The following is an 11,871-nucleotide window of genomic DNA, read 5'->3' on the forward strand; positions in this document are numbered from 1 at the left end:
AGAGAAAGTAAAAATTTAAAAAGTCTATCATTTATTACTAGATAAGTTAGACTCACTATCTGTCACACAACATTGGGTTTATTTTGGACGTATTCATAATACGAACGTAAATAAGTTATCTTAAATTGATTTTTATACCTATTTAATTGTTAATAATATAATTATACGTACTTATTACATTTATAGTGCTTAAAATATATCAGATACCCAAAACTTGGACTAGGCACATCATTCAATATTATAAGTTATAACTCTTAATCATTAATCATTGAAGATATGTATATAGTACTCGTAGATAGGTAGATATCTACAGTAGCACAGGAACTTGGGCAACTGTATTTGAAATCTTTCATAAATATTATTTAGTTATTACCAATAGCAAACTCTTTTAGTAATTAATTATCCAATTGTCAACTGCCGAGCATTTTAATGTGAAAATTTCAAAATTTCCAATGACTTCTTGTTAAACTAAGACAGCGAGTGTAATCGCGGCTATCCAAGCGCGTCCAGTTTTTACAGCTACCCGCTAAACGCTTGAATGCCTCTCCCCCGAAGCCTGTCACGACGACCACTACCTTCGACAACGAATCGTAAACATCCACTTTTTGTACTGACCAGTGACCAGTGACCAGTGACCACTCTTTTTGCCCAGTCTCGTGTTCCGCGCCATTGCACTAGTATTTATTTTCATTTTTAGTATCTATATTGTCTTAATATGATTTGTTACTGATAGAAATATTTTTCCTCATATCTGATGATCATATTACTGTGATTGATACTCTTGGTAACATATTTTATATATTTTTTTTAATATATTTGGAAGAGGCTAAATGTTTATCAATAGGAACTAATAAATGATTCATTTATAATAGATTTTTATTAACTTTGACACTATATGGTAAAATAAAAGTTAGTATTTTTTAAAATATTCATCCCTGTTACTCTTTTCTTTAAAAACGTTACACAAAATAATAGATACTTTCACGTCATTATTATATTTTCTTATAAAGAACATGATATCGTAGTCACCGTTAAGTTATCCAACTTAGCATTGCTTCGTGGCTATAACTATTATTTGGTCAAAAAACCTAGTCCCGGGCGTGTAGCTGCCGTGGAGGGGGTGCGAGGACGCTGACCCGCGGACCGAGCTCCCGGTACCCGCTATCCTGTTAGTGTTTATATTGCTTTTTTAAAGGAACTCTACGATCATGCCAGTGACAGTGTAGAATAGCAAATTATAAGAGTATATAAATGTGTTCTTCTTTATATTCTCTACTTTCTTTATATTCTTCTAGATATTAATATGTAGAGATGTAAATATATATTTTTTTCAATTCTTGTAAATAGTTTTTAGTCAATAAAATAAATAGAAAAAATTATAATAATTATAAAAAATATTATAAATAAGGTGGGTAGGAGATACATTTGTATTAAGTATTTCTTATAATTTCTATAGATGAGATATCTTTGAGTTAGTCTTGCCGCAAGGGCACATGTGTGTGACTGTTATTGCGACTGGTTATGGGTTCGACTCTACACGATAAAATGAAATATTTATTTTAATATATATTTTCATTTCTTCGCCCTGGTGTCCAGGCAAAGCGCGGCGTTGAGTTCCGCCACTCAACGAGCAATGTCTCCAGAATTTGGCGAAAACGGAGAACGGAGTGTCTTAACACTAGGTTCTCTCTGTAGGCAGAAATAGGGTAGGGTAGGCCCTACTATATGCGAGATAAAGCGTGAACCTGATAAGAAGTCTTCTTAGATGATTGGGGTTCTAGTTTTATTTCTAAAAAGTCATAAATACATCAATTTAAATTAGACACATCAAATACGTCACCGTACAATCTAAGTCGCTTGCGTATACTCCAATCATCATTAAGAGCATTTAATTTGAAGCTTAACTAATCCGGATTTTTATTATAAATATGATTAAGTAATTACATTTACTATACCAATTCGGGTTCTATCAAGCCGTTTGCATGTCAACTAAGCATCGATATTAATTATTCATCACTAATTAGCTGCTGGTGCGGCTCAGATCAGAGCCGCGTATGCCGGAAACAGGAAGAGGGCAATCAACAGAGCTAAAAATATCACACATTTGGTGTTCATCCGGCGTGCGTACGCCGCGCTGGCGTCTGCTCTAGGGCTAAATTGTCTAAAATTCAAGTATTTTTCTTTAATTTTTAATAATCATCTACAGATTGATTCTTGTAGTAGAGGAGGAAGAGGAGGAGGAGGAGGAGGAGGAGGAGGAGGAGGAGAGGAGAATCGGAGTATTTTCTATATCACATTACCTAATTTCAACATCCGCTATATGAATAAATTACTACGGTAAACTATTTAGTTATAATACTTACCTAAGTATATTACTTTCGAAATTTATTTTTTTCAGCTTCACGCTGTATCCCACATGTAGCAAGGTAAGCAAAGGCGTCCTAGTGTTAAGACACTCCGCCGAATTCTGAGACATAGAAAATATTAAATACATAATTTCCTCGAGCGAGAATCGAACCCACAACCAGTCGCGTTTGCGCCTCTGCACCACGACTGGTTTCATTAATTAATTCAATAAATGCTTTATCTACTTATACATTCATAGTAGGATAAGAATCTTGGAAGATTCGATTTCAGATATTCTTCAGATCTCAAGTTTATTGTGTTAAGAATCGGACGCGACTCAATGAAATGGGTCGAGCAAGTGTCCAAGTTTACATACAATTAAACAGCTTATCGTTCTATAACAAAGTGTAATAGTTGGGTAACCGATAACGTCGACCTTCCTATCGAAAAAAACGTTTAAAATTTATCGGAATGCCATCGTAATTATTATTTAGTGGGCAGCCGCGATGGCCGATACGAGTTACGACTGTATTACGATTTACGATTCCCAGCAAGTACGCGGCCAGCACTCGCCGGTAAATAATTATATAATTTCTATTATTTATATGCGAAGTCGGTGCGTGTGCCGCGCATCGAAACGACACGGCTTCCTTCGACCGGGGTCTACGAAGAAATCCAACGTAGGGTTCTGGTTAGAGAGGATGTACCGCCCGCCACCAATCATTTAATTAACAAAAAGTTCCTGTCGCGGCGTCCGTGGCTCTTCCTGCAGGTGACCACGCTCCTCGTTTCCTCTATGGTAATATTGATAAACGTGTCAGCGTACTAATAAGATACAGTGCCGAGTCACTCACGACTTATCGATGCTTTGATTGCTGATTGGCAATGCTCTACGTTTGCCTTTACCAATCAATGAGTTAATTTCGATTAATTCCAGTAAATAATGTAAATGAATATGTTTGTGGTTTATATCATTCGAGTATCTATAATTATAATTGTCTTTTTTTAGTAAATGTTTTATTCAATCTATTATCGGCTTTGACAAAGGATTAATTAGTAAACACTAATTGATTTTTAGATCGATTAAAACTTATTTCATTTTTATTCTTAGCTTCATTTAGGATCCAGGATCCTAGAAATTAGGATACATGATCAATGATTGATGATGCACATAACAGTTAAGACACCTTTCCCCACTTCCTGCCCAATTTTTGAGACATAGCGTACTAAAACTCAACGCCGTTCATTTCCAGAGCGCCAAATGGAAATAAATCATTCCCCCAGTGGGAATCGAAGCCATAGCCGTGCTTATAATCAGACGCTGTACAGCAGCGCCACGAGAACCTCAGTACCAAGTCACAATTATTTATCGTTTACATGGGCAAATAGATATTGTAAATAAAAGATAATTAAAATTAAATATTTTATTGATAATTCATTAAGCTGATCGATTTAAAAATGGCAGAGAAGTCAAGGGACACACAAAATAATATAACTCCTCATTTTTGAAAATTGGTTAACACATAATTGAAATATTACCAATTATTTTACTTTATTACCAAGGCCGTTGTGGCATAGAGAAAAAGCGTCCGACTGTAAGCGCGTTTCCCACTCGAGTGAATTGTGCATTTAAATTATTATCATTTTCCTGCTTTGATAGACCAAGCGCGGCGCTGAGTTCCGCAACACAAAATGACTTGAAAGTTGGGTAGGAAGGGAGATAGTGTGTGTCCCCTTGCCTATCCTGCTATGCGGTAAAAGCGTGAAGCTGTTTATTATGTTAAATATTAGGTGAAATTACATTAGTGCCCTATTTATTGATGACTAATGAATGTTACTACTAATACAATAGACAACAAAATATTTAAAGATCCCTTTATAGTGGGACGGTTATTTTTATAGTAATTTTGGACGGATAAACTTGTAATAAACCCAAAAAACCACTTTTTTATTATTATATAATGATATTAGTATGTAATGTGTAATTTAAATATAGCAATAACAATAGTAAGCTACGACTAATAATGTGTGTTAATTTAAGATGTAGGTCTACTAAGATAAGAAATTTTTGAAAATTAACTATAATGGAAAGAGAAACATCTATATTTAAAACTTTATCGTTTTAATTTATTAATTGTATATGAAGTAAATTGACATAGTATGTTTCATAGTAACCTAATGTAATAGTTAAAAGTTTAAAGAAAAACGTAACTCTACTTTTAGTATTCACTTACATAAATGCAAAGCTTAACTTAAGCAACCTGAACTTACTTACTTATTGAAGAATGACAAAATATCGAAAGTAATAACAATATAATAGAATTATGTGCAATTCAAAAAAACTGATGTTATAAAAGTTAATATTAAATAATAATCAAGAAAACGGCGAAAATAGACACGAATTTAGAAATACTTTTCTTTATATTGACTTATTACTTACGAGAGGAGAGGGCGCCACTGCGTAACTGTTAACATTAGCTCCGTGATTATTTTGTGAATTTAATATAAATATCAGAAGTTTAAGTGTGATTTATAGTTTACAAGTGTGATAAGTATTCAAAAGTTACGGACAAATAAAAGTTTACTGCAACAGGCTTACAAATAGTGCAAAACAATCAAGATAGTGACTTTAAAGACCAGTGACATTCAAAAAATAACTGTATAGTGGCGTTTAACAAGATTTTACTTAAATTGAAATAAGTATAGTGGTGGAGTGTACCATCATTAGAGGGAATATCTAAACTTTTAAAACAACGTGTTGAAAGACTGTAGTGATAGAAATTCCAGAACTTCATATTTATTATAAAATTAAAGCTCCCTCGACACAAAATTTGTTAAACTAACGCCATCTATCGAAGGATAAACAAATTAGTTTAGCTTTCAATCGATCAAAGAAATATTTCTACAACCACGCCACTACGAGATTTGCGAGATACTCCAAAAGAGGGCACCAGTATTATTAAAAATTGTCTGGTCACGGGAGATCGTTACTAGCAAAAGTAAATCAAAGAATTTAAAATTATGGAAGACATTATGAATGTACTTCGTAACATACAAAAAGATTTAGAAGAGCAAAAAACAACGATTCGTCAAAGTGGACATAGTATAACAGATCAAGTAACTCTTAATATAAATAAAATTTTGGAAGATAAATTTAGTATATGGGAAGAAAAACAGAATATTCTTAGAGAAAAAGTAGAAAATCAAGAAAAGCGAATTTACTTCTTGGAAAAACAGGCAAGAAAACGAAATATCGTATTTTTTGGGATCGAAGAAAATGAGACTTCATATGAAAACTTAGAAAAGAGTATCCTTCAATGGCTCGATATGTACTTGTCTATCAAACTTGAACAGAGAGATATCCAAGAAGTAAAAAGAGTTGGTAAAAAAGGTGGAATACCTCGACCTATTATAGCAACATTCTCAACCCTTGGCTTAAAGATTAATATTTTTAAACAAAAAAGAATGTTGAAAGATACCCCCTTCTACATGAAAGAAGATTACCCACTCTATGTTTTGGAAAAAAGAAAAGAGCTCCAAGAACAAGTAAAACTCGAGGCGGAGAAAGGAAATAAAGCCATAATAAAATATGACAAACTGATTATATTAAAAAAAAAATAACTATAAGAGAACACTTTCCAACTCACCTGAAAATTGCAGTCAAGCCGAAAGCCACAAAAATATACAAACTGTTAAAAAGAATAAAACACTTAAACAATATCCTTTGGGCCGCAGATCAAATAGTGTTTCTGAAGGTACTAAAACACCCAACATGCTGAACTTTTTTCTAAATAAAAATGTTAACAATCAGTTTAATACAAGTCCAAGTACATAGCAATTAGCACGCCCTCCTCAAAAGAATATCATCGACAAAACAATGCAATCAAACAAAAATTTACACCTTCCAACCCGGCCGGTCACCGTGGAAGGTACCGACCACTACCCTCCAAAAGGAAAAAAATACACAAACACTAAAAATATAGAAACAAAAATTTTACCTGCAACAAATAAAATTTATGTCATGTGCTATAATGTCAGGTCCTTAGCTTCTTACGAACGCTTAATCGAGTTAAGCGAAGCTTTGAAAAATGTCAAATTTGATATAATCGGTCTATCTGAAACAAGAAGACTAGGGACAAAGATAGAGGAATATGACGATTACATATTGTGCCATACAGGCCTTCATCCTGGGAAATATGGAGTTGGTTTTTTATTAAAGAAAAATCAAAAAGAAAATATAGAAAGTTACACCGGCATTACAGACAGAGTGGCTCTTTTAAATTTAAATATACAAGGTAATAAAATATCATTCATTCAAGTATATGCCCCCACGGAAGCAGCAACAGATGAAGAAATAGACGCTTTTTATAACAATGTCAATAAGGCCATTGATCTAGCACACAAGGTCTACATAATAATGGGCGATTTCAACGCAAAAATCGGACAACCTAAACAAAATGAATATTTAGTAATGAAATTAAACGGATATGGAAAGAGAAATTTGAGAGGACAGATGTTAATTGATTTCGCTTTAGAAAATAAAACTCCAATTTTAAACACCTTTTTTAAGAAAAAACAAAATCAAAAATGGACCTGGCGATCGCCAAATGGGGAACATAAAAATGAGATAGATTTTGTTCTCTCAAATCGCCCTTCCATGGTTCAAAACATCGAAGTACTAAATGTAAATTTTTCTTCTGACCACCGACCACTACGAGCAACTCTATGTCTAGAAAAATTAAAGAAGAATAGGGCAAATTTTAAAAATTTCCAAAACTTGACATTGAAAAACGAAGATGAAATTACGACCTACAAAACCCGCATTATGTCTAATCTATCATGCCTCCTAGACTGCCAAAAAAACTCTACAGTACAAATTTATTATGATAAAATTATATCACTTATCACTCAAGGTCTACAATTTGATCGGTCGAAGTCAAAAAATAAAGAGAAACCACACAAAATATTGTCAGAACGTACTTTAACATTAATGTCTAATAGATGGGAACTTCAGAAAGTTAAAAATAAAAGTAGACCTATGAAAAACAAACTGTCAGCGCTATTTAAACTTGTAAGTAAGTGTATAAAAAATGACTACACACAATATAGATACAGGACAGTTGAAAAATATCTACTACAAGCAGGCAGTTCCAAAAAAGCTTTAAAGCAGCTACGTACAAGAAAAATATGGATAGAAGGACTAAAAAAAGGAGAATTAATAGTAAACAATAGAAATGAAATTATAACTATAGCAACTGAATTCTACAAAAACTTGTATAGTGCCAAAGTAGATAAAAACATTAACTGTTGTAACAAAATTATTGTCCCTAAAAAAGTGCCAGAAAACACTATTAAACCTTTCTATGAAAAAGAAATAATCGATACAATAAAAAGGCTGAAAACAGATAAAAGTCCAGGATCTGATAATATAACCAACGAGGTTATAAAAATAGCTCAGGAGCAGCTAGCACTGCCCCTGACTCATTTGTTTAACCTTATTTTGGAAACCACCGAAACACCGATACAATGGTCGGAATCAAACGTAATACTTATATATAAAAAAGGTGATCCACACGATATAACGAACTACAGACCAATTAGCCTATTACCTAGTATATACAAAATATTTTCTTCTTTGATTAACATTAGACTAAGCCACACATTAAATGCCCAACAACCTATAGAACAAGCAGGATTTAGAAAAGGTTTCTCGACGATAGACCACATTCATACATTAGAAATAGTGATCGAAAAATATTACGAACGACAAAGACCTCTTTACATTGCTTACATAGATTACAAGAAAGCATTCGACACCGTTTCACATTCAAGCATATGGAAAGCACTAGAAGAACAAGGAGTAGAAAATCAATACATTCAAATAATCAAAAATATATACAACATCAATACAGGCAGAGTGAAACTAGAAACAACTGGACCATCTTTCCCTATAAAAAGAGGCGTCAGACAGGGAGACCCTCTATCACCGACAATATTTATTGCTGTTTTGGAGTCAATAATGAGAAAATTAAATTGGCAAACAAAAGGACTAAACATTAACGGTAATTACTTAAGCCATCTTCGTTTTGCAGATGATTTGGTACTCCTGTCGGAATCGGGCACACAACTACGCCAAATGATACTATTATTAAACACAGCAAGTAAAGAAGTTGGACTGGAAATTAACTTATCCAAAACAATGCTCATGACCAATAGTACAGAGGTAACCATACATGTGGACAACGAGGAACTCCAATACACAGATAAGTACATTTATCTAGGCAAACAAATTGGTTTTGACAGAAGGAACAAGGAGTGGGAAATAGAAAGACGCACACAAAGCACCTGGAACAAATACTGGAGTATGAAAGAATTTTTTAAAAGCAAGCTGCCAGTTATGATAAAAACGAAAACGATGTCTTCTAGTCTTCTACCGTGCCTTACATACGCATGTCAGACTTGGAAGTATACCAATAAAATCAAAAACAAAATCATTACCTGCCAGCGTGGTCTTGAGCGCAGTATGTTAAATATCCGCAGACGTCAAAAAGTTCGGCACACAAAAATCAAAAACATCCTAAAGTCCACAGATGCACTAGTCCACGCACGAACACTAAAGTGGAGGTGGGCGGGGCATGTAGCACGAGTACAAGACGATAGATGGACTAAAAGAATAACCACATGGAGAGGTCCAAGAGGTAAAAGACGGATAGGGAGACCTCACGCGAAATGGCAGGACGATATAATTGGAATAGCTGGCTCAAACTGGATTCAAGTTGCTCAGGACAGACAGTCATGGTCTCTTTTGGAGGAGGCCTTCACCCAAAGAGGGGTTCTTGCAGATTAATAGTATCTTAATTTACAAATAAACACATATATGCGTGTAGATATTTATCTCATATTAATTAATATTAAATGTAACACTAGAACCATTAACACTATGTCATAATAATTAAAAATAAATATTAAATATCATAGAATAGAAATATAACACCTGCACATTAATGTACTTATTATGTATGCAAGAAACAATAAAGGCTTTTTTATTTTTTTATTTTTATTTTTTATTTTTTATTTTTTATTTTATGACTTATTACTATCTTAATTAGTATATTTCAGTGAACATTTACGTCCCAAAGTGATGACTAGATGTATTTTATAATAAAATTATTTATTTTAGTGTACATTTAAATGCATTATATTTAAAACATATATTTACTAAGTAAAATAAATGCTGTGCGTTACATAAATGGTAATTATACGTAAAAAAGTCGCACACGCGATGTAGTTATCAGGAGATCGGCATCAAAGAATTTCGTTTCTATAACCACATTTCCACTGAAATAAAAAATATGGCTGTTTTAAATAAATCAAAACAAAATTATAATAATATATGTAACTTCCAACATTAACTACATGAATTGGCAATTTATCTATATATAAAATTGATACTCATCGCTGTCTGCATATAGAAGATATATGAGAAATTTATTATTTAGTATTATACAAAATGATAACATATTCAAAGAGGAATTTGTAAGCGTAAGCTTATAAAACTGAAACTCAAACATAACAACTAAAAAACCAAAACAACTCAAATTATATATTAAAAAAACTTCTACTAACTTTAATACATTTGCAGGCATCATTTGGGACTCGGGTGCAGATTCAATTATGGATTGCCATGTATTTGTTGAGTTCGGAATAACATAGCCAAATTCAAAGAACCATTCCTCCAAGCATCTTCCCTTGAACAGAACTTTCTGGAAAATGACATATTATTATGATGTTATTACAAATTTAAAATGGAGCTTATACTCCAATGCAAAATATACAGCTATTGTATAAACATGAAGGGTTTAAAATCACACTCAGAAGAGTCAATAATTTTAATTTTTCTTCTCTGGAAAAACAAAAAGTAGCATTGTCATATGGAGATATTACAGCAAAAGAAGCTCACAATAGTTCTTGGGACCTGTATAAGGTGTAGGCTTAAAGGCTCCTTAAAATGTGCATTAATTGCAGTGTCAAAGCTCCTCTCTAACTGCCCAAATTCAAAATTATTCTACTGCACCTCCTACATAGTATGCACTAAATGGAACTGATTATACACTACTAGACAAATACTAGAAAATAACACTACATGAAAATGCTTGGTGGACATACACATCTTTAGTAGGTATATATTTTACTATTGTTTAAAGATGTTTTAAAAGTTTGTCTCACTATCATAAACCTTATGCCATGCCTTATTTTTACCAGATAATTGTGAATCCATATAAATGTCTGGATAATCCAATCATCACTGAATAAAGAACATGTGTTCATTTCAAAGTAAATGTAATTTTTGTTAATTTGTATATATTGCTTTTACTCACTTGTTCCAACCTAAATTTCTCTATTGGTTCTACAGAGCTAAAGTTCATTTCTCGAGAGACCACTCTACATTTAAGGATGCGCTTGGGAACTCTTGCTTCGTGTTCAACATCTGGATTTGACATATCTTCATTGTGCTGCCAAATTACTTTACCTAAATCCATGAAATCCCATTAATTATTCTATTTATTAAATATTAATGATATTATACAATACTAATTGTTAAATAAAATGTAATATATGATGCAAAAGCAGCAAATTCCATTTTTTTTTAAATGTAACTATAAGTGTAATATGTAGTGTAGTGGCTACACTAACAGATTACATATATAATAAATTTTCAAAAAAAAAATGGATGTTGCTGCTTTTGATTTTATATGACACATATGATTGAGGAGTGGTTTTATTCAATATGTTCGATTGACATTTAATAATATAGTTACCTGTGTCAACATCTCGTAGATTCATATAATTTCTGGCAGTATGTGTCAAGAAACTATTGTACAATGTACATGTGTAAGATTATAAAACTTTAAAATAAACAATGGTGCGAATGTTTTAAAATAACATATGGACCACAAAATCTTAACTAGTTACTTAACAAACATCATGTATATTCTTAAAGGATACATTTGAAAGCCATTGAGGACCGACTTCACACGGTCTTGCTCAGATTCTTCGAGAGGCATAAGCTCCGTCATGTTTAATGTAGTTTCCGAATTCCGCTTCTAATTTTCTTAAATTTTCAATAATATGCAAACAAGTTATGGGAAAATGTAGTATGATAAAAAGGCGAGTATTAAATGGTATAAATTAGAATGTTTTTGTAATATATATGGCTATTCACGAAGTTATTCAAAAATATTCACATTTATCAAAATTTTACAAACAAAAAGAATGCCAATTCCATATCCATAGCGAACTGTCAACTGTCAATGTAACATCGGAAATCGGAATGATTCATTTACAATTACGTTTAGTAATTTTAATTCTTAAATCATTTCTTATATACCTCTATAATCATTCCTTGTATATTTAATTTTAGGTTGATAAACTTGGAAATAAAAATATATTATGTGTTCAAAAACTCCTAACATTAATATACACAAAATTTATAAAAAAAACTCAATTGTATATCAAATTAATATT

The 11,871-nt window shown here is 32.5% G+C and overlaps 1 protein-coding gene and 1 pseudogene across 2 annotated transcripts; one reads left to right on the top strand and one right to left on the bottom strand.

The window, feature by feature from the left end:
• Window positions 1–4,794: 4,794 nt before the first annotated feature.
• LOC146530138 (uncharacterized) lies at window positions 4,795–6,211 on the top strand (annotated as a pseudogene). Its single transcript, XR_014878945.1, has one exon. The product of XR_014878945.1 is annotated as an uncharacterized LOC146530138 (transcript).
• A 3,225-nt stretch (window positions 6,212–9,436) lies between these two features.
• Window positions 9,437–11,634, bottom strand: PrBP (Prenyl-binding protein). The gene is made up of 5 exons (XM_085200989.1): window positions 11,353–11,634; window positions 11,166–11,197; window positions 10,725–10,876; window positions 9,973–10,109; window positions 9,437–9,684 (listed from the first exon to the last, which is right to left on the bottom strand). The coding sequence occupies exons 1-5, from the start codon at window positions 11,421–11,423 to the stop codon at window positions 9,603–9,605; spliced, it is 474 nt and encodes a 157-aa protein (XP_085057115.1). The 5' UTR covers window positions 11,424–11,634; the 3' UTR covers window positions 9,437–9,602.
• Between the last annotated feature and the right edge of the window lie 237 nt (window positions 11,635–11,871).

The sequence above is a fragment of the Heliconius melpomene genome, chromosome 17 (assembly GCF_056956725.1).
Source record: "Heliconius melpomene rosina isolate 202511_hmr_F chromosome 17, ASM5695672v1, whole genome shotgun sequence".
Lineage (NCBI taxonomy): Eukaryota > Metazoa > Arthropoda > Insecta > Lepidoptera > Nymphalidae > Heliconius > Heliconius melpomene.